Source organism: Paramisgurnus dabryanus, chromosome 24 (assembly GCF_030506205.2).
Source record: "Paramisgurnus dabryanus chromosome 24, PD_genome_1.1, whole genome shotgun sequence".
NCBI classification, from domain to species: domain Eukaryota; kingdom Metazoa; phylum Chordata; class Actinopteri; order Cypriniformes; family Cobitidae; genus Paramisgurnus; species Paramisgurnus dabryanus.
Window position 1 is genome coordinate 16,416,002 of NC_133360.1, and position 24,486 is coordinate 16,440,487.

The window sequence follows — 24,486 nt, forward strand, 5'->3', positions numbered from 1 at the left end:
GAAGAAAAGCAAAATACGCACAGATAACAAATGTCGCTTTTATTCAAAGCGACTTACAGTGCATTTCAAGGAATACATCCCTTCAGTGTGTGTGCCTGGGGATTGAACCCATGACCTTTTTTGCTACTAACACAACACTCTACCAATTGTATCAGGTGTATTGTGAAACCAATGTGCTTGACTAATGTGTAAGGGTCCATCAAATTATCTGGGGCCTCATTTATAATGCGTGCGTACGCAAAAATCCGCAGCAAAGTCCATATTTATAAAAATGGTCTTTGACGTGAAAACGTGCTTAGTGCCCATGTCAGGGTCTGAGCAGACGTACTCAGTTTTTTCTTGTCCGATTGCTGCAGGTTTTTGTAAATATAAGCCATTCTTGCTGCTTGAAAACATTGACAAACTCTCTTTTATATGTCAATGACAATAATTAGGGGCGGAAATCTAAACTGCTCAGCTGCGCACAAGTTCAAGATAATTTGCAATTGATAGATTTCCCAGGGGTACGCATTCTACACGTACGTTTGTTCTATAAATCACACATACGCATTTTTGATAAATGATCGTAAATGAAGGAAGGTTTCTACGCAGCGTTTTATGAATGAGGCCCCTGGTGTCACCTGTAATTTGATGTGATGCGCAAACTCTGCATCTAGCAGTTATCATAGTCATTCGAATGCACAGTTCATTAAAATCAGCCTGACAAATGAGTTATGAAAATGATAAATAAACTCTTCAAATGTTGCCCACTTCATTTTAATTGGATTACTTTCTGCTAATGTATCATGGAACCCCTTCACTAATTATATATTTTGACCCAGAGCAACACCAGCATCTTTATCATTAAAGCATTAGTCTTCTCTTCCATCTGGGGACTGATTGCGACAATTTCAAGTTTCATTTTAATTTAATGAGCACATAATGGTGATTTAAATGTTGATATTTCTCCATAATGTTTGGAAATTTGCATGAATTATGCACATTTTTGAACAGAGTAAGTTTTTAACATTGCAAATGATGTGTGCAACTGTCTGTAACAGTCAATTAGAAGTGAATTATTAGCAATTATATTTATTTTATCAGACTCGCAGTCACATTTATTTTCATTTTTACGCTAAACTTATTGCGAATGTAATCATTCCTTGGGTGTTTCAAGAGTGTTCGATGGAAGCAACTCTTCTTGTTGTACAGTGGTTGTATAGGCCTAAAAGTTATAGGAATTTATAGGATAGTATGTGAGCTTTCTTCTATTTGGAGGAAGTGGAGTCAAAACTGTGCTAGGTTAAGGTCGAAGTATGGTCCATTTTTACACATACGTTTTTTGAAACGCTGCATACATTGTACGTGTATGTCGCCTACAGGAGACTGTATTGTGTAGCCCTGAAGATGCATTGCATTTTTTTGCAATGCACATACGTTGAACGTCTCTGTACACATATGAGTCAAACAAACTATACTTTGCAAGGCTGTGCGATCGACAGTGCGCGTAAGTTCACTTACACGTAAAAAAAAGGGCAATAAGCCTGGCTTTCTAGAAGGTACAGAACACAACTCATAGACAATGTGCATAAGAAATACATTTAATAAATAGTTTTGCCTGCACCTTCATCAAGGGCAGGTTTGTATACAGTATTTCGTCAATGTAAAGCTTTGAAAAATATTATTTTAACCATACCTGACATCTATGATGCAATTAAACTTCATATATATATATATATATATATATATATATTCTTTTGAATTACACATACTGTTTTATTTTGGTTCGTTTACTGTAAACCATTTGTAGGTTTTAGGTAGATAGAAAAATGAACATCTCTTAATGTCAAAGGTGGACATCTTTGAGAATCAATGAAAGTGTCACGGTACAGATACACCACCATATGATATTCCCTGTTTTTATACAGAAACAGTGAGGATCTCAATAAAATTGGCCCTTGATAAATTCGCTCAAGCCTTTGCTTGAAGAGGAAGTTTGACAACCCCTTAATTTGTCTCGGGTAATTGGCACCTGAAAATGGTGATATCACCATTGTATTATTTCTGTTGTGCATGCTATATATTGCACAAAGTTAATATCTCTCAACTCCTTTAAAAAAGTTTGCAACAGGTTTACAATACATAACATCTCTTTAAAAGAAAAAATAAATAAATAAAATAACTTTATTTGACAATACCAAAAAATCACTGTGCTGTTCTTGTACACTGCTGAATTATGCACATGCTGTGGTAACGCTACTGCACCCCTGAGCTGTGGTCCATCACCGAAGACCTTCCCATTGCAACTTCCTATGCCGCGGTCGCCCGCTCCTATCCTTCGCCATATTAAGGCAAGGATTGTGCTTGTTGCTTTGCAAGTGATTCCAGTATTTCATGAGTTCGTTGGGCTGGAACTGGTGGGAGGTGATCAGGTGACTGTATTTGCAACTGGAGTAAGACACTCTCCAATGGTTGAACAGAAACTCATTTGGTGGCGGCACCGGGTCGATCCGCAGTTTCGCCAGGCAGATCCCAACATAAACATCCTCGAGGTGAAGACGACGTATACTCAATGAGGCATTGTAGATTTTTGCCGCCATGTCCCCCGAGAACACATAGCCAGTTCCCGAGCAAAAGATAGGGTACCTCTCGCTGGAATACAGCTCTGGTGGCATGTACCATTTACTGTCTTTGTTGCGGTTGGGTGCGTAGCCTCTCATTAGGTAGCCTGTAAAATAATTTTGTCGAGGTGCCGTGTTTGGCTTTAGCAGCTTTTGAATGAGATATTCTGTATTGACGAACATGTCACTGTCCGTTTTCATGACGTAACGGGTGTGCGGGCAATACTGAGCCACCCAGCTCATGCCCATGAGTGTCTTGATAGTAAGGTTGTAATAGGTGTCCATGAAGTCCTGCTGGATGATGTCATGGTACAGCAAACTCTCCTCCTCGATGGAGCTCTGAGGATACACATCAGGTCTCTTTCCCATGCCCAGCAGGAAGAGGCGTACAAACCCATAACCCATGGCCACGCTCTCATTCCCCCAGGTCCGCCTGATGGCGTTCCTGGCCTCCAGTTGCCTCGGTTCTGCCGCAATTAGCAAAACCAAAAATGGGCCGCTATCATTGCACTTGTAAGGCTCATTAAGCAGCCAGTGATAAGGCTGGGCTGCCAGACGTCCGCCCACTCCCATCTCCCTGTGCAAGCTCTTGGTGTTGCTATTGATGTTAGTGTTGTTGGTGTTCGCCGACATCTCCAAACCTACTATCCCCCGGGCAGTGATCTCAACCTGGTGAGAACTAAAATTGAAGTTAACGGACGGTTTGGGCAGCACGTAAGTATTGTCTTTCCAGAGGCTTCGCAACGAGCTTTGGTTTCCCTTTGTGCGCTCCTTGTGGGGGCGCAAACCCCGCATGGTGTAAACCAGGGGGTTGTCTCGCAACCAGCTCCGGCCCTGCAGCAGATCCTGATGGCAGTAGATGAGGAAAAGGGCGAAGAGTGAGGCCAGTGAGAGAAGGCCTGCTACATGTGTGCGGAAGAGTGACCGCTTGACATTCCAGGTCATCTTGATGGGGCAGCAGTGTCGCCGACGCCACTGCATGATGTAGAGCGGGGCTGCTTAGCAAAGCGTGGCGGTCACAACCACTCACATCAAACATGTGTTGCAAACAGCCTGAGGGTTATTTGAGCTGGCAGATGGGTGTGTTCAGGGCCCTAGGTGGACCTATGAGGGGTTGACAAACTGTTGATAAGAGTTGCAGAAATGCGTTTCTCTGACCCTCGCCAGTGACAGCCGCTCATGCTTTGGGGCAGTTCCCTTCTGAAGGACGACTGCTTCCTAAGACTGATGCATCTGTGATCTACCAAGGAAGAGAGAAAAGCAATGAATAACACAGCACATTTGTAAACCGTATGCTGTGTAGCAGTATATGCATAAATCCATGGCACAGTAAAATTGCATAAAATAAACAGACCAATATTCTTTATAAAAACATCATCATAAAAGTGGTCCATGTAGTTTATGCATGCAGTATGGCTGAATCATAAGCATAAGCTGTATTGCCGTGGACTGGTTGATAAGAAGATATTTTTTGCATTTATTTGTGATATATTAATCAATGAATCATTGTCCATGAAATGCCATGTAAAAATGATGAAACTAGTTCAAATAGGACAGGGTTATTTTCAAAAACAATTTATAAGAGGTTCAGTCTCTAATTGTCCTTTACAGCTAAACTATTACAAATGATACAAAGGCTTCAGTAGTTGATGGGTCATTCTGCAATTGGGTGGCAAATGAGAGGCAGATATTTGTAAAAATATTTATTTTATTTTATTGCTAAGCAGTTAAAATTGGTTTAATATGCTATATCCAGTAAAATAAAAGCTTAAGAACATTTGTTTCTTTTTTGTATCATGTCTATGGAATTCCTATAGAGTCTGTGGTGTTGCCGAAAAAAAAAAAACAGTAACGCCATAGACAAATTAGCACAAATTCAAATAATTGTAATCATGAAGATTGTATTTATCACAATTTTAATCTAAAATATGTCAGATCTGCAAGTTATCAACATAACACAACAGACACCAATAAAGTGTAACATATAAATTTTTTTAGAAATGTACACTGTTAACCCAGAAATTGTCTTTACTCAAACAATCAAGGAAAAATCATTAATATTTTCTGTTTTGAAGCCAAAGCTTAAATTGATTTGTTGATTTAACTGTTAACCTTACAAAATCTATTAAACTAAAACATTCAAGTAAATTGAACTTAAAATTATTAGTTCATGTTGTGAGGAATACACATAATCCTTTGCGCCTGAATATTTGGATTATTTTCTGCTTTTTCACAAATTAAAAACTGATAAGAACTTTCTGTACTCAAATATTTGTTAATAAAATGTCATATAGGTTCAAGCTCTTATATTATTGATGTTGTTTTGTTGTAAATTATAATTTTGTGAAGTCACCGTTCAGGTGATCAGTGTTTCCTTACATGAACCCTGTTCAGAACATTTTATTGTATTTCTCTCCACAGTACTGACAATGTATGTCAAAACACATTTTTTGTGTGTTTCTGTGGAAAATCACGTTTATTCAATGACTGACTTAAAGTCAGTCATTGATTTTTGTTATAAAACCATTTATAACATCAAATGTAATATAAAGTAATAAAAACTAAAGTTATATGCAATGGGTTTTCTCACACATAATGTCATCGAATCTGGGTTAAGAGTGCAGGAATATTGGAAGAAATTAAAACATTAAGTACATTAAACTTAAAATTAATTGTTATTTCAACCAGGCAAAATTAACTTTTTTAGGGCAATGAGTTTCCATAAATGTTTTAGGTTCAATCAACCCGTATGGGCTTACAGTGTACCTAAATTTAAAAAAATTAATAAGAAAGCATGTTCTCAACATACACCCCTCAGATCAACCAGCACCTGCAATGACCTTTAGACACAGGAAGTAGTCCAAACAGATTTCCCCCTTTTCTTAAAGGGGAAACATCAATTCTGGCTAAAGGGGATACAGCTATGGCTGCGTTCCACTCCAGTTTTAGAAACGCACTTGCGAACTTCCCTAAACACTTCCCCTCGGGGGAATCCCTGTCGCCATTTTGAAGTGCATTCCACTTCGTCAAGTGGACGAGGAAAGTTTGCATGGATAGACCCTCGCTCCCTCGATTTTGACCGAGGTCAAATTGTACACATATGTACACTTCAGGCAGCTCCATATCCCACAATGCAACACATTTTTGACGTACTTCAGCAACTCGCGCTTTGCACAGTTCAAATGATGGAGGGGGCGGTCTCCACTTTCCATGTGACTAAGGGCTAAGGGCAATCCATTTGAACCTACTTCAAGTGTTCCAGCAGTAGTGGGCACTCGTACAACGTAATCAATGACGTACATCCGAGTGAATGAGACTGAGGGAAGTAAGTGAAAGGAAGGTCATAAAAATGAACTGGAATGCAGGGAAAGGCCAAATCTCACAGGATGTTGGGTTAAGGGTTAGGTTTTAAAACAGAGGATCTGGCTAGATAGGATTCAGCTGCGGCCTAAATCCTGGAAAATGTTGGGGTTAGGTTAATGAAAACAGCAAGATTTTACAAGATTTTGGCCGTAGCTGTATCCCTTCTAGCCACAGCTGGCAACATCTATTGATCTGAACAGACATGAATTTTGAGGACACAATTTTGTCCTTTAATATTGTACAATATGCATTTTCTTTAACTATTACATTAAATTGTACATGTTATAAAAAATCTAGATTCTCATTATAACCACTTGATTCGTGTTAAAAATGCTATATTGTTGCAGATACATTCAGGGCCTTTGCTGATGAGGTGAAAGGTGGTGAGAATTATAGTGGCCCCCACTATATGCCTAGAGAGCCCCATAAAATCCAGTAGTTATAATATACTGGCCCCCATTCTGTTTATAATATGTAGTACATATTAGGTTTATGGCTAGGATTTTAATGAAAACCACAGAAAAATGCTTCTTGGTTGCCAAATATCTCATTGTCCCTTCCTCTAATAAAATGGTTTAATTTGATTCAGAGTTTTTAAACTATTCAGTTCAATTCAGGGCTCGCAAAATTTTTTAATACCTGATAGCCCTTCGGGCAGGCACTCTTTCATTTTTGGTAACCCGAAATGAATTCAAGTAGCCCGAATAAAAACTACACTGTTTAATGTAGAATATTGATAAATCCTGGATTTCCATGTAAGCCAACTATTTCTGCCCATCCCCAGCTAACAATTTGGTACCCAAAACGGTCCCCTAACATTAGTTTTTGGTTTCTAGAATGTTATTTTCCAAGGATTTTGTTTAATAGCAAGGAATGTTTCCTTAAAGAAAATAAACATTCCCTTAATGTTATTTTTAGGTTATTTTAACGTTCCCCTAACGTTAGAATAATTGAATGTTATATTACTGAATGTTATATTATATGAATGTATTATAACACAGGTTATTTTTAATTTAATTTAATATAATAAAATACCTCAACACATATTTAGATAACATGGTATTTTCTATCAAATATATAAACAACCAGTGACTTTAACACAATATATTAAGAAGACTTAAAACAGATATTTATTAAAAAGGAAAAACATTTAATTCCCTTTAGGTTAACAGATCTTACCATAGCTGTTTCTTTTCGCTAGAATAATGTTAGACTCTGAGGTAAAACGAAATGACAAACACACATTCTATTCGCTTTAGGTAAACGTAATATATCTTACCACTGCTGTTTAGTCACCTATCAAAAGCTTCTAACATTAAATTCTCTTAAAGGAATAGTCTACTCATTTTCAATATTCTTCTTCTTCTTCTTTTGTGGGTTTACTGGCGGGTTGCAAACCAACTGAAAGGTGCATACCGCCACCTACTGTACTGGAGTGTGACAAGGAAAGTCTGCATGACTCAGATTAAACTCTATGAATTACCGAAATGTTTTTTAAAAACCTCATTAATGCTCTTATTAGCCTACCCGTGTATGTCCCTTCATTTAAAATATTGCCCATTGTAAATTCTGTAATCCCCATTTCTTGAACTTCTCTAATGTACAATATTCTTTCCTGCTGGTATTTCACACATGTCATTAAAACATGTTCCACTGTCTCCCTTTCCTGACACCCATCACAAAGACCTGAATTGTGTTTACCTATTATGTAATTATTTGCATTGAGCCTAGTATGTCCCATTCTTAATCTTGTAAATATTATATATTCCCTCCTACTTATATTATGATTTATATTGCTTTGCTTTAATTTACCTTGTATGTTATAAAAATGTCTTCCCTTCATACATAAATCCCAAGATACCTGCCACATATCTTTACATGCTTGTTTAATAATCGATTTCCCTTCTACCCTACTCAAACTTACTGTTAAATTGATGTTATTCAGTTGTAGTGCTTCTTTAGCCATTTGATCAACCACTTCATTGCCCTGAATCCCAACATGGGCTGGAACCCATACAAATCTCACCAGTATTCCCACATTCTTTAATCTATATAAACTAATAAAAACTTCTGTTAATATATCATTTCTGCATGATTTAAAAGTTTGAAGACTTAAAAGAGACGCCATTGAGTCTGAGCATATTAACACCTCCTTAACAGATACCATCCTTGTTTCCTCAATCCATTGTAGAGCCATTTGTATAGCCGCTAACTCTGCCGTGTAGACTGACGTTCCATTAGTTAATCTCCCTTTATTTCCATACTTTAACTCTGGGACATAAAAGGCTGCACCAGTGATCCCTAACTCAGGGTTTTTCGACCCATCAGTATAAATGTGAACGGATGAATAATGAACAATTTTAATATGCTCTTTTGCCATTGTTTTTATATCCCCTCCACATTCTCCCTTTTGCATTTTTTCATGTATTGTGAGGTCTATTTGTGGTTCACAAAAAAACCAAGGTGGAATTGGTGATATTGTAATAGTTGGCCCATACTTTCTTTTATCCAGGTTCATTTCTTTTGCCCATATGTTAGCTTTCCATGCAAAACCTGATCCCTTTATCTGTCTAGTTTCCCAACTTTCTTCTAGAATTTTCCTAGCTAAATGATCTTTATTGTGACCCATTAAATTAATCCAATATGCCATTGATAATTTTTTCCGCCTTAGATGTAGAGGCATTTCAGACAACTCCACTTGCATAGCAGCTATTGGTGTGGTTTTAGCAGCCCCTAAAATACATCTTAAAGCTCTAGTTTGTATGACATCAATTCTCTTTAGTTGTGTTTGAGATGCTGACTCATATACAATACACCCATAATCTAATATGGACCGAAGTAGAGCATAATAAACTCCCATCAAAGCCTGTCTATCTGCTCCCCACTCCTGTCCAATTATACATCTCATTAAATTAAGAACTTGATTACACTTCTTTTCAATATGATCTATATGATTTTTCCATGTTAATTTACAGTCCATCCATAAACCTAGATATTTAAATAACTTAACTTTTTCCAGAGGTTGTCTATATAAATATATCTGCACATTTGGATCTATTTTCTTCCTAGTGAAAAATTGACAACATGATTTTGAAATAGAGAATTTAAAACCCCACTCAAGTGCCCACTGTTCCACATTCCCTATTGCTTTTTGAATTTTTTGAACAATAAAACCACAGTTTCTTCCCCTTTTCCACAAGACTCTATCATCTGCATATAGAGCAGTGCTAATGTCTTGACTAACTTCTTCAAATATATCATTTATCATTATATTAAAAATGATAGGACTAATAACACTCCCTTGAGGAGTACCATTCTCCACATATTCTGATCTTGATAAAACATCCCCCACTTTCACTTGAATTGATCTATCAAATAAAAAACTTAATACCCAGTTATAAAATTTCCCCCCAATTCCAATTTTATGTAACTTTATTAACAACCCCTCTTTCCACATCATGTCATAAGCTTTTTCAATATCAAAATACACAGCTACCAATACCTCTTTCATAGACAAAGCTTTTTTAATATCAGTTTCCAGTCTTACTAGTGCATCTATGGTAGAATGTCCAGGCCTGAACCCATATTGATATAATGCAAATGAATTTTTCTTCTCCAGTACATAGTATAATCGATTTGTGATCATTTTTTCCATCAATTTACACAAATTTGATGTAAGAGCAATAGGTCTATAATTACCTGCAATTGACGAATCTTTTCCAGGCTTAGCTACCGGAATTATTATAGCTTGTTTCCACTCTCTTGGCAATTTACCTTCCTCCCATACCTTATTAAACAGGTCCAAAAGCATTTTAAGCACTTCCTCATCCACGTATTTAAACATGATGTAACAAACTCTATCCTTCCCTGGAGCTGAATAACCAGCTTGTGCTAGAACTCTTTTTAATTCAAACATCTCAAATTTAGCATCTAACGGTGTCTGACCTGATGTTTTCTGATTATATATATCTTGATTCTGTTCCAAAATTTCTTTTCTTTTTTTCCTGTACGATTCATCTAAATTCTCAGTGCTGTGAGCTTTCTTAAATGTACTAACCAGCCATTCTACCTTCTCTTCCTCTGTAACAGCTGTCCTTCCATCTTCTATTAATACTGGTATACTGTTAAATCTGTAAACCCCTTTCATTTTCTTTAGCATATTCCAAACCTCTCCCAACTGTGTTTCCCTTCCTATAGATGAACAGAAATTTTGCCAATATTTCCTTTTCGACTCTTTAATAATTCTTCTTGCCTGAGCTTTTTTCCTCTGATATGTCAGGAGTGATTCAGGTGTTAAAGACCTTCTTAGTTTCTTAAAAGCTACATTTCTTTGTTTAATTGCCTCACTACATTCCTGACTCCACCAGGGAACGACCCTCTTCCTTGCTCCTCTCTTTATTTTTGGAATAGTCTCATCAGCAGCTTTAATTATGCCATTGGTTATCTTACTATTGCAACAATCAATATCCTCCTTAATGTCAAAATTACTCAGTTCACCCATACATATTCTGTTAAATTCCTTCCAATTTGCTTTATCAAACCTCCACTTTGTTGTGGTTTTAATTGTTTCCTTCTCTACCTCCAACCCAATCCTGCATAATATTGGAAAGTGATCACTCCCTATCGTCGTATTTTCTATAATTTCCCACTGACATTTTAGTGATATAGTTCCAGATACCAATGTTAAATCTATGCAAGACATTAAAGTATTCCTAACATTAATTCTGGTACCCTTCCCATTGTTAAGACACACAAGTGAATGATCTTCCATATATTCTTCTATTATTATCCCATTTCTATCAGAATTAGGACTTCCCCATAAAGTATTATGAGCATTAAAATCCCCACACCATATTACCTTACCATCCCCCTCCCCTATTAAATTCAGACTTTCAACTGTTAACTGATTACATGGGTTGTAAAAATTCACAATTTTAACCTTCCCCTTATTCATCCACACCTCAATTACAACACACTCCATTTGTGAATCAATAATTAATTCTCTATGAATCACCCCATTTTTAACAAAAGTTGCACACCCACCACCACTTTTTCCAGTTCTATCCTTTCTAATTGTTTTATACCCTGGAATAACAAAGTTTAATTGAGGTTTAAGCCATGTTTCTTGGATACATATGATTTCTGGCAGTGTTGGTAATTCATAAACCCATTTTTTTAATTCCTGACCATTGGCTATTAGACTTCGAGCATTCCATTGTAAAATGACCCCTGTCATTTAGTTTTACTTTTCTGGCCTCTTGAAGCATCCTGAGAGACACCAATTCCCTCTGCATGTCCCAGCATTGCCTGAATCTGTTCAACTGAAGTATCATTTATATCCAAATGCCGTGCTGCTGCTGCTATTATAATTTTCAGTTTTTCAGTTCTTTTGTTTGTTTGAGCCGCACAGTTAATTACTTCAGCAATGAAAGCTACAAACTTGGTTTTATTTACTATGAGCGTGTTTTCATTGACTGAACAATTATGATTACACTCTAGTATTCCAGGTTCATTCTGCATTTGAGTAAAGTTGTAATTTCTGCTAACTCCTTGTTTAGTCTGTTTAACTTGTTTAACTTGTTTTACTGCTTCTGCATATGACACTTGATTTGTGGTCTTATAATGTACAACTTCCATGGCTTGTTTCTGAACCTCACACCCTAGGTATGCTGCACTATGTGGTCCTCCACAGTTGCAACATTTCACTTCAACCCCTTCTCCACAGTTTCCATGTTCATGATCTCCCCCACATTTACTACATCTTCTTCTCCCTTTGCAAACTGCTGCTACATGCCCCAGTCTTTGGCAATTATAACATCTTAAAGGAGGACGCACAAACGGGCGAATAGGAAAACTCACATACCCTATTTTGATACGTTCTGGTAGGTTCTTGCCATTGAATGTTATTGCCACTGTATTACTTGCCTCTTTCTTCCCATTCCTACTTGTAAATAAACGTTTCACTTCAATAACCTTTTGATCCTTCAATTGTGTTTTCATAACATCCTCTGCTAGTGACATTGGCACTCCCGTAATCACCCCTATAGCATTTTCTATTTCTCCGGGAATGTGTACTTTGATAGCCACTCCACCCCATTCCTTCATTTTTAACACTTTGTTTTGCTGATCTTTATCCATACAAAACATGAGCACTCGGTTATTTGTTAGATATTTGGCAGCTTTAATATCTCCAAAAGTTTTTTTAATTAGCATAGTCAACTTTATCGGATTACTAATGCTTTCACCTTTATCTCCAAACGTAATCATGGCTTTAAACTCATCCTCTGTTTTCCGTGCCTTTGCAATCCTTAATCTTACTTGTGGAATGTTGTCATCGGATTCCGACTCCCTGTTTTTCCGTTTACTGTTTTTTCCGCCCTGAGACCAATCCTCTCCATCTATGAATGAGGAATCATCTTCCTCATCCATACTTCCTGCAGACATCCTTCTCAGTCACAGTACAGCTGTTGCTAACCCACCAACCACCGGTCACCACCATAGACAGTAAAAAGCAGAATGCAACCACACCGCGGGTGAATCAACTGTCGACTATCCGACTGCTCGCTTTTCCCCAGGGCTCCCATTTTCAATATTAAAATATGTTATTACCTTAACTAAGAAGAGTTGATACATCCCTCTATCATCTTAGTGCGTGCACGTAAGCGCTGGAGCGCGCTGCTACACTTCGATAGCATTTAGCTTAGCCCCATTCATTCAATGGTACCACTCAGAGATAAAGTTAGAAGTGACCAAACACATCAACGTTTTTCCTATTTAAGACGAGTAGTTATACGAGCAAGTTTGGTGGTACAAAATAAAACGTATCGCTTTTCTAAGCGGATTTAAAAGAGGAACTATATTGTATGGCGAAATAGCACTTTTGGGAGTACTTCAACTCGCCTGAAAAATCCGCTCCCCTTCTCCCTCTCATAATGGGAGAGGGAGAGTGTTACTGCGCCGAGTCGAAGTACTCCCAAAAGTGTAAAATGATCTACAGTATAGGCTATATGATTATAATCAGAGCATGTGCATGTTTGTCAGTGATTTATTTATATTAGGTTATTATATTAAAGCATTTAAAGAACACAGACCTACACAAAGGAGGTGTATTTCATTTGTGAAAAGCATTGTAAGAAATTATGGACTCAAATATAAAGTTAACCACAGATAAATCCGACATTGAAGTACAGGAAACATTAGCCTATATTAATCCATATATCACAGCTTAAATAACATATGGTTATTATTTAGGCTCATTATTTTCTATTAATTATGGTAATGTTATGGTTAAATGAATGTTAGCAGTTATCACTATAACCACTGCATATAGAGATGTTTTTCATATTTTGTTCAAATGTTTAATATATCTGCTGTTCATATGTTCATATTATTAGAATGTTGTCCTGGTTTTAAAATAAAGCACAGCAATGCGATTTGAGAGTGTTTCTCCCTTTTCATGAAAAGTATCGAAAAGTATCGGAACCACGATTCTTGACCTGGTATCGGCACCGAAACAATATTTTTGTTGTCACGTGATATTTTGTTACTGTACCGGTGCAGTCACACGTGTGTAGTTCATTATCAATAAAAATGAAAAAAAAAATGGCTGGTTCACAGGTGGAGCGGAGGCTCGTGCACCCAAAATCCTTCCCTTACCACCAAGGCTCTTCCTGGCAGGCGGCGCTAAAAAAATATTTACACTAAGGCTGGATTTACAAGAGCAGCTGTGAGGAAAATGCGGCCAGTAGTGACATTAGTAGTGACATTTCGAGCACACAAGCCTGCGATAGCTTTTTTAATAATAAACTTTTTTATACTTTCCAATACTCCCATAATGAGATTACACTGTTAACGATTTCTGTAAATTACACTGTATTTTACTGTAATATGAACTGTATTTTACCGTAGGGCATGTTATACAGTATGTTGCTGTATTTTGATGTTGCATTGTGGGAAATGTAATCTTTGTGCCAGTAAAATACTGTATTTTCTATTTACTTTAAAATTTACAGTTAATTAAAAATACTGTATTTTAATCGCAGGTGGTGCTAATTTTTTTGGGGGATTAACTCTCTGATTAAGCTATCTTATACAAATAATGTAATATTATTGTATTTATATATTGATTTAAAATGTAAAGTAAAATTCAGAAGACTTAAACAAAGTCCTAAAAACAATCAAACAACTAAATTAGTGCAAGTAGAGCTGATTTATTTATCAAAACACAATATAATCATCTTCATTAAAGTATTTTGTATATTCGAATTAATTTATAAATGTAAGTGTTTAAAAATTAGAGATAGGTTTTGCCGGTTGTTGATGAGTGATGAATACCAGCTGTGAATTTTCTCAACGCGTGTAAGCAGCCATGACACAGGAAACCGAAACAGTGTTCCAATATAAAGTGAGGGTCCTTGACAGTGGCCGAACCCGCATACTACACGATATAATGATTCCCCATCTCGGGAGCTATAGGGAACGAATTGAGACACAGCCCTGGATGTAATCACGTCTGTGCTGATCACGTGCCTGTACACAAACCCGCCGCAGCTCACTTGCAAAAGATTATCCTGTTATTTATTACACGTATAGTAAACGTTTTTAATGTTATCATGAATCAATGTTATAGTTTTGTATGTCACATTATTTTTTGAGAAGAGTCATGACTCAACGCGGACCTTACACGCTGTTAATTTGTGTGTGCATATGGCGGTACAGGCTCTTTTGCACTCTATGACCAGCCATCATTAAATCGAAATACAGTAAAAAAATTAGCGCGAAACCCTGACACTTTACAGAAAGGCACGGATATCCCCGCCCGAAGAAAAAAAGAGCACAGGACAATGGTTGCAAGTTAAACAGCTGGTAAGTAAAATGAGTAATCCTGTGATTTCTTAACATATTTAATTTTTTATTTGGTTAAATAATTTGAAACAACACGCAGTTAACGGTAATTTACCTCACACGTTAGGACTGTTGTGACTAGATAGGGAAAGCGCTTTGTGGTGAAAACTCTTTTTAAGACTCAACAACACTTTCGGTGCACATTATCATATATATTTATTTTCCTTTTTAGAACATTTCACCATCTGCAAAGGTAAGTAATCTTGTGATTTCTTACCATATTTAATATTTTTGGTTTAGTTCATTAATTTGAAACACTTTTTTTTAAACACTTAACAACACGCAGTTGATGGTAATTTACCTCACACGACTGTTGTGAACAAGATAGTTAGAGAGCTTTGAGGTAGAAACTCGTTTAAGACTGAACAAAACGCAACTTTCTGTGCAAATAATCATATTTAATTATTTTCTTCCCCTTTTTAGAACATTTCACCATCGACATATCAACATAAACGGTTCTCTTTTTCGTGTTTGACTGCGTTTGGTACAGGTGAGTGTTCATAATGCTAGGCGACAAACTGAGCTTTTGTGTTTAAGGCTATTTTGAAGTCAGTCTCTCAGTTTCTCTCTAACATGCACATCTAACAAGGAATAATTGACGATGGGTCGTTGAATTAAATTGATATAACTGCCAGTAAGAAAAAGTGTGTGTGTGTGTGTGTGTGTGTGTGTGTGTGTGCGTGCGTGCGTGCGTGTGTGCGTGCGTGCGTGCGTGTGTGTGTGTGTGTGTGTGCGTGTGCAGGTCACAACAACAACGGCAGATGCAGAGACCACGCTTTCCCTTGCTTCCACTCCACAGCTGATCATGCTTGGTAAGATTCTTTAACACATACTTTGGGAACATTAAAAAGATTAAAGGGATAGTTCAGCCAAAAATGATAATAAACCCATGATTTACTCACCCCCAAGCTATCCGAGATGCATATGTCCATCATTTTCCAGACAACACACATTTTCAGATATTTAAGAAAATGTTTTAGATCTTTCAGTTAATTAAATGTGAAGTTACAGGGTCCACGTCCTTGAAGTCCAAAAAAAGTGCGTCCATCCTTCACAAAATAATCCAAACGGCTCAAGGATGATAAACAAAGGTCTTCTGAGGGTAATCTGCGCGGTGTTGTTGTAGAAGTATCCATATTTAAAACTTTATTAACGAAAATAACTACCTTCCGGTAGCGCCGCCATCTTAGTCGGGTCCGCATTCAAGATCACGCAACTTACAGAGATTACTCTGCTGCTGCTCTGTGCCCCCGCCCTCCGAATTTGTCATACGTCACTAAGAAAAGTGCGTACACTACGCTAATACTCTCTACTGAATACAGAGGAGTCTAAGATGGCGGCGCTACCGGAAGGTAGTTATTTTCGTTAATAAAGTTTTAAATATGGATATTTCTACAACAACACCGTGCAAATTACCCTCAGAAGACCTTTGTTTATCATCCTGGAGCCACTTGGATTTATTTTGTGAAGGATGGACGCACATTTGGACTTGAAGAACGTGGACCCCGTAACTTCACATTTAATTAACTGAAAGTTCTAAAACATCTGAAAATGTGTTTGTCTGAAAAACGATGTACATATGCATCTCGGACAGCTTGGGGGTAAGTAAATCATGGGATTAATATCATTTTTTGGCCGAACTATCCCTTTAATCCTTTGTTAATGTTAAGCATTATGCTTAAATTTTGGCATTCTTCTTGAGTTTTGAATATCAAGAGTAATGAAATGATGATTGGCCTTTTTTAGGTAACCCCCCCCCCAAATTGTATTCTGTACTCATTTACTTATTCTTGTTTTGTTCTTAACCTGCATGAGTTAAATTTCTTGAGCGAAGATAATATTTTGATAAATGATGGTTATCTAATAGTTGACAATACCCCTTGACCTCCACAGTATTTGTTTTTCTTACTATGGAAGTCAGTGGGTATACCATCAACCGTGCTTACCATCAATTATTAAAATATCTTCTTTTGTGTACTAATAAATACAACAGAATCAACTCCTACAGGCTTAGAACAATACAAGGGTAAGTAAATGATGAAAGAATTTTGGGGACATATGAACTATCACTTTAAAATGATAGATTTCAAATTATTGAGAAAAGCTCTAACATCTAAATATTGTTACTTACACCAAAATCAAATAACAAACGCTATTATTAATTAATTATTTTCAGAGGATCCAGATCTACAAAACAAAAAATGGATGCTGCCGATTGAAGGCTAAGTCCGCTTTCCTGCGATTGACCTACCATTTCTTCAGCTTTTGCTGTTCACTTTGGTTGCTACTACGTGCTCAACATCGAGTACCAAGTGGAAGCAGCCACTACTTTGGAGTTTATTCAGAGGTAAGTACATCTTTCAGTATGCTATAACATTTGGTAAATATTGAAGAAAGACTCATCATTTACTTACTTTTATGTCCTTCCTAACCTGTATGCTCTCTCTTCAGAGGAACACAAAAGAAGATATTTTGAAAAATGTTGTTTACCAAACATGTTTAGTTGGTTTGTTGACTCCCATCAACAAAAGTGGTTTGGTAACAATCATTCTTCAAAATATCTTCTTTTGTTTTCCCCTAAAGAAAGTGCATACAGGTTAGGAAGGACATAAGGGCTTTTATATATGATTTTAGATTTCAGGAAGTGGCAAAGTCTTGTCATCTATTAGCAACTGCTGGTCCTTTGTGGTAATTACAGTGGGCCTGAGCAATATGAGGATATTATTGTATAGCAACGATTAGGAATGGCACTATTTTTTAAAAAAGTGGAGTGTCCCTCTCTTACACATCAAATGATCGAATGAATTATTTTTTTATGTAAAGATTTATTGTGAGGATCAGCCCCGACAACAGCAAGTGCTCCTCTAAGTTCCAGGTGAGCAAAAGAAGTGGGAAGATGGTGCAAAGGAAGAACTCTGGCCTGAACCATCATGTATATATCCACCTTTATTAAGGACTTTATGAATTAAGCAAAACTATTAAGCTACTAAAGCAAATACATTCTACTCAACTCACCAGAGGTTTGTGAAGTTCTTTTTTATCTTAAAGGTTTCTTTTAGTTAATTTGTCCATGCACTGATTTATAATATTGTAATATGAAACTCCAGTGTATACATGTTACTACTGTTGCTTCTAAAAGCAAAATAAGTCTACGCAGGAGAGGTTTTGTTACATTTTTTTTATTACGGTATTCTTATAGACTGTTTCATCGGATGCACGTGATACACGTCTGGATCCGAACCTTACTTCCGGTCTTGCTTTTTTAATGGTCTGACTAGTTGCTAAACTGATCTCTTGAACAAATGCCTCGTCGAAAATAACAAATGTTTTGGTTTCCGAGCTAATCTATGTGTTGTTTTTTTTTGCTTGTTATATAAATAAAATGCGTTTAAAGAACTTTGTTGTTTTTTATTCTTAGCGGAGTTTATCGGAAGTTTATGCGGACCGCGACAGCCGTTTGTTTATGTTGTTACTGCTGAAACCGTCTATAGTTATAACTGAATTTGTACTAAGATTATTTGATAATACTGTGAAATGAAACGGTGAGTAAATGTTACATTGGCTTTGAAAAAGCTGTTGCTGCAAGAAATTACAATTTACTCAGAATAATATTTTGAATGTATGAGTTTTTGACATTGCTTATGACTGGATTTGAATGTATTGTTCGTGAATTGATGCTGTGATATGTGTGTGTAAATGTTTTGTGTGTTACAGGATAAAAGATTTGCTAAAAGTATTTTGTATTTGAACATTGTTATTATGACTGAGTTAGTGCATGACTTGATTATAAATTCTGTAATATGATATCTATGAGTAAATGTTATTGCCGGTTTTAGAAAAACAGTTTGTGATGCAAGCTGAAAGTTCAATGTGCAAAAATATGAAAATCTGATTTCATGTATTTGAAAAACTAAAAGAAATTTTAAAAACATGTTGTCATTGCTTATTTTTGTTTTTACTTAAAGCTGTTTTAACACCTCCATTTAAATTTTGTGCAGTTTTGTAGTAAATAGAAATGGGAAAATGAATCACAGGAAATTTTACGGTAAAATACACATTGTAATATATACATTGTAGTATAAAATTATTGTATATTTTACAGTAGAAAATATAATATACTGTAAATACAGTTACAGCATGTTAAACAATACTGTAAAATGTATACAGTATTTTAAATAGTACTGTAAATTTGTATACAGTATTTTAAATAGTACTGTAAAACTATACAGTATTTTAAATAGTACTGTAAAACTGTATACAGTATTTTAAATAGTACTGTAAAACTGTATACAGTATTTTAAATAATACTGTAAAATTGTATACAGTATTTTTACTGTAAGTTAATTTACAGTAAGTTGCTGGCAACCAGCTGCCAGTAAGTTACTGTAAATTCTACAGGAAATTTTTTACAGTGGGAGCATCACATTTAATCATTAATTTCAATCTTTGTCATCACCTAACTCAGTCAAAATTAAACATATCAAGATTATATTTTTATTACATTATGTAGGATGATTTTACACAGAAGACAAAAATATCACAAAAAATTACTTTAGCTATGTTTTCACAGGTAGTTTCACAAATGTTTGTTGGTTTTGGAAATTGGAACATGGAAATTCAGAAGTTTCATTTTTGTGATCAATTTACCATGATTAATTTGGACAAAAGACGCTATTTATTTTAATGACGTCACAAACCCCACTAGACACTATTAATTTAGTTTGCTCGCTATAGGGGAGATTGCTAACAGGGGTCTCTGCATATCACAAGCTAACCTTTACTGCCCTGCGTGAGAGTTTAAATTGCAGGTTTGCACAACATTGCATTCACCATGAACACTGCTGCTTGTGAAGCCGTCTAAGCCACCTCCCTGCCCAGATGCACGCTTAACAGCCAGAGAGGGGAAGCATCCGTCAAAATGAATTTTCAGGCTCCAGCAAGCAGTGTTGCAGGATCCACAGCCAGAAGCGGCGAATGATAACAGGCCTCACCCCCATATTCACCCTCCACCTTAAACTTATCAACACCGCACCAGAGGGATATGCCTCCCTGCCAGCAATTTCCTCTCTTAAACACTGCTTTCTCGCTCACTGGGGGTTATTAGATTGTCGAACCGCTCCTCCTAGTAATGGTGATCTAAAAATAGAGGGGGAATTATTCGAGAGATAAAGAACAGGTTTTGTTTTGCTCTGGTTCATTCAGTGAGCATATGTGCTGGGAGTTGCGTTTGATATAATCTGTGCAATTTGTGAATTCACCTTCTTTCTACCTGCCTCCTAAATGTTTGCATGTCTGTTTTGTTGCAACAGCTGGATTGGAGGGCGATAACCTTTTCAACCAAATATGCCCACCCGGTGTGGGCAATTACAGTAAGATGGAAAGAGGCTAAGCCTGACTTTACTTTAAAGGTTAACACACTTCAAAACAGAGCGAATGAAATGCTCCAAAGGTTCCCTTTGTCATCCATTTCATATCCTGTAATGAGAGCCCCACTAGAGAACACTCTGTGCTGAATTCACTAGCTGCTATGTGTTTTTGTTTTAGTCAAGCACAAAACACTGTTTGGACGAGCAGGGGGGTAAACAAATATTTATGTTTAGCTAACAAACGATTTCTCAGATTTCAGCTACACCAGCGCCTATTTCATACAGTTAAGGAAATTACGAGCAAGATGTGGCCACAGCGGTCAGCAATTAGAAGAGCAACATGAGACCATTAGACATCTAATAGGAAACACCTGCAAATAAAATTAATATGATAGAGAATTAGAGATCAACACTATGCTGCAATCTGTGCATCATACACAACAAAACCCAGGAAGCTTTAGAAGCACAGCTCCCAGAGGGTGTTGATTTGTGTTTTTTTATGGTAACTGGTGTGTTGTTACGTTTTCCCATTTAAAAGTATCGACTATTCAATGTGTTAACAGAGGCTGCTGATTGATAGATAAACGGTGAGTGTTGTGTTCAGTTTGTGAAAGGTAGCACATTTGTAAAGAAGACACGCATTAGCAATGACATTTATTCATGAGGCTGGGACATATGTAACACATAATAATGATTATGATTAATTTATACACTTTTTATTTACGTTTTTGCGTACAATTTTTTTACGGTAACTGGTGTGTTGTTACGTTTTCCTTTTTTGACTATCCAGTGTTAAGGGGTCATATAATTAAATTTTTTTAAGATATAAAATAAGTCTTTGGTGTTCCCAGAATGTGAATGTAAAGTCTTATCTCAAAATAGCCCACAGATAATTAATTATAGCATGTTAAAATTACCTTGTAGGCCTGAACAAAATTGAGCCGATTTTGGGTGTGCCTTTTAAAATGCAAATGAGCTGATGAAATACAAACACTGATCGCAATGATGGTGATTTGTTGAAATTGAAACTCAACTCAATCTCTCTTTCCCTTTGCACTAAATGGCAGTGTCGTAGTTGGATAGTGCAGATTAAGGGCTGATAGTATTGTAATTTGCCTTGCTTCCTACATCAAAAAAACAGGCGAAATCTGAACAACCTAATTTTTTACATGCTTGCAGATACTGGTTTACCAAAACAAATTTACTGTGTTTTTTATGTTTTCTAGGTTGATAGAAGCACTGGGGACCCAATTATAGCACCTAAACATGGAAAAAGTCAGATTTTCACGCTATGACCCCTTTAACAGAGGCTTTAGATTAATAGATAAATTCTGAGTGTTGTTTTCAATTTGTGAAAGGTAGCACATTTGTGAAGAAAACACAAATTAGCAATGACAATGAGTCAGGGACAAATGCCACGCATAATAACAATTATGATTAATAAATACAGTTTTTCTTCATGTTTTTTGTGTCAAATTTGAGCAGACCCTTACCAAGGGGCTGCAGTGCTTCAAGTAGGCTGTCTACAATTCGGAAGGTTGGTGGTTCAATCCCTGGTTCCAACTGGCCGACGGTGTATGAATGAGTGAGTGAATGGGTGAATGTGAGGCAATATGTAAAGCGCTTTGGATGGCCATAGGTCTGTTAAAAGCACTATATAAATGCAGTCCATTTATCGACAGGCGAACAGGAAGGAAAAACAGCCTTTCAAGAGTACCATATCCAAGCCAATCAAAAACCTGATAAACAAACACCGTGGTTGACATTTAAAATTTAAATAAATGGAGGGGAATAAAAGCGATGTACAATCACCACAAAGGCGTAGCAGATTCAATAAATCTCCACGTACGCTGCTGATTCTCCCTGGAGGAGTGATTAATTCGACATTGTGTGTCTTGTGTGAAAACACACATCATCGGTTTTGCATTTCACACTGTGACTATTCACGTTATTGTGATTTGTTTAAATATACCACCACAATCTGACACCACATTTCGATGTTTTCTTAAAAGTGTGCGCTGTGACCCTTACAAGCAATATTTGGGTCGTGCCTGGAACGTAATTGCACCCATTAGTCAAATGCCAGGGTACTTTATAAACCTTGTACAGAAGTTTGGAATTGCTCCTTTGAAAGGTGCATATTTTGAAGATGAAGCACAGATCATTTCATTCTCACACCATCTGTCATTCATTACTGGATTCAGATGAATACTATCCCTTGACTACTGTTTAACAGAGGATTGTGTTAAAATTAAACCACACTACATCATACCCTAATGTAAAATGGCAACATATATCTTGGTCCTCAAATAGTTTAGCAGGTTGTTTTGATTGTTTTTATGTCATATTATGGCTTATGACTAATGTGACATCTCATCTGTGATGATAGCAAATGGGTTTGTTGATCTATGCTCACAATCTGTTGACGTTTGGCATATTGCTGAACAACGTTAGTCTTTTTAATGAACTGCAACATTGCTTTTTCGGTGCATTAATAACAAAAAATGACCCCAGGGTACAACACTAAATGTAAATGCTATGCTTGCTACTAGTTGTCTTTGTTCTGATCTATAACTGATAAACACAAAGGAAGATTGATTTGAGGAATCTTTGTAACCAAACCGATCAAAGGCCCCATTGACTTCCATAGTATTCTTTTATTTTACGATGGAAGTCATTAGGGGCCTCTGATCGGTTTTCATTTTTGGGTGCACTACCCCTTTAAGATTTTTATTACCTAGGCAACTGGAAAAGACTCTTATTGACAATAAATGCTTTGTGCAATGCAGAAACAGGCCAACATGATTTTTTTGCCATAACCATGGCTATAAAGTGCTTTTGAGAAGAGTTGTAAGCTATTGGTGGTGGTCAGCATGCAAAAGTCCATCTCGCTGGGCAGCTGTGGTGCTTCCATGCCTCACCGCTTAAGGCTTAGCCGAATCCAGGGCACTTCACCAAAACCACTTCATCACCTGCTAGCAGTCGCACTTCCTACATTTATATATCGTCCAACTACACTATTATTAAATTACCCCCCCCCCCATTCCACTTATTTTATCTGAAAGTTGAGTGGGTGAATAATTGAGCAGGGTCATGTATTTTTAATCTGGTATGTGCTCTTAAGTTAGAAGTCCGGGTGTAGACAGTTCCCCGAGGATTTGGATCAGGTTTTGGAGGTAGTCATCTGCATTGTGTTATATGTTTCCACACCCCTTACGAAAATATGCACTGTTAATTTTATTATAGTTAAAGGAAAGTTATCACGTTTTTGTTTTTTGGCAAATTTTAGGTAAAGCATGATCAAACTATGGTTACTATAGCAAATCCATGGTTAATTTGTGATAACAATGGTTTAACTATAGTTACCATGGCGCTTTAATTTATTTGTAGTAAAACCATGGTAAATTAGTCACTCATCTATACTGATGTGGTCAGTAGCTTTCTTCATCAGTACGCACTGTAGGGTTAATACTTAGTGGACGGCAAAAAGTAATTCATTGGATGAAATGGTCAAAACAAACAGATTCTCAATAGATTATGAGACCTACCTCACTCTGTGGGAGAGTGGAAAGATGCGCGCCGTCTGTAGTCCCGTACCGCACGCCATCATTACCTCCAGCACCACCAAAAACCCACGACAAACCTCCTGTCCACTTCCACCCGTGTCACTCACAAGAACTTAAAATCGTCCCCTCGTTTTCCATCGTTGTGTAAGTGCACAAAAAAACTCCGTCAGGGGTTGTTGTTGTCTAGCGAGCTACATTTCGGGCTTCATCCCTCTTGCCCTGACTGTGCTGGATCCTTAAATGCCCGTCGTGCTGTCAACGAGTAGGCTACTTTAACTGTTTCTTATGCTACTGCATACGCGATTCCCACAAATAAACAAGCAGAAGCGGGAAAACAGAATTTTGAAATAACGAACTTCAAAGGTCTATTTCATCGCATTCCACCGCTCGGGTCTGCAATCAATCTGAGACATCGCTCCAGCGCAGTAGCGGAAAAAATTATGGGAATGTGACTGCTCCCGCGGTTTCTTCGTCTCGGAATAACGGCAAACGGATGCACGAGGCCCCTCTGCGACCCGTCGAACGGAAAACGGCCCTGAAGTGGAGCAGAAAACGACGGCTCTCCGTTCACAATTGTACCGAATGATGTGGGGTGGGCTGGTGGGAGGGGAAGCAGCTGTTGAAATGAACACCGGTCTAACGCCGTTCCTCTGACTGAAGCCCTCCGACGTCACCGCCTACTTAGAT

The 24,486-nt window shown here is 37.1% G+C and overlaps 1 protein-coding gene and 1 long non-coding RNA gene across 2 annotated transcripts; one reads left to right on the forward strand and one right to left on the reverse strand.

Annotated features, from left to right (window-relative positions):
- Positions 1-1,564: 1,564 nt before the first annotated feature.
- Positions 1,565-24,486, reverse strand: b3galt2 (UDP-Gal:betaGlcNAc beta 1,3-galactosyltransferase, polypeptide 2). The gene is made up of 2 exons (XM_065247212.1): positions 23,782-24,486; positions 1,565-3,840 (listed from the first exon to the last, which is right to left on the reverse strand). Exon 2 carries the CDS (start codon positions 3,579-3,581, stop codon positions 2,262-2,264), a length of 1,320 nt encoding a protein of 439 aa, XP_065103284.1. The 5' UTR covers positions 3,582-3,840; positions 23,782-24,486; the 3' UTR covers positions 1,565-2,261.
- Positions 13,809-18,796, forward strand: LOC135729501 (uncharacterized). Its single transcript, XR_010525687.1, has 6 exons — positions 13,809-14,828; positions 15,040-15,060; positions 15,291-15,357; positions 15,610-15,679; positions 17,044-17,214; positions 17,691-18,796. It is a non-coding gene; the product is annotated as an uncharacterized lncRNA (long non-coding RNA).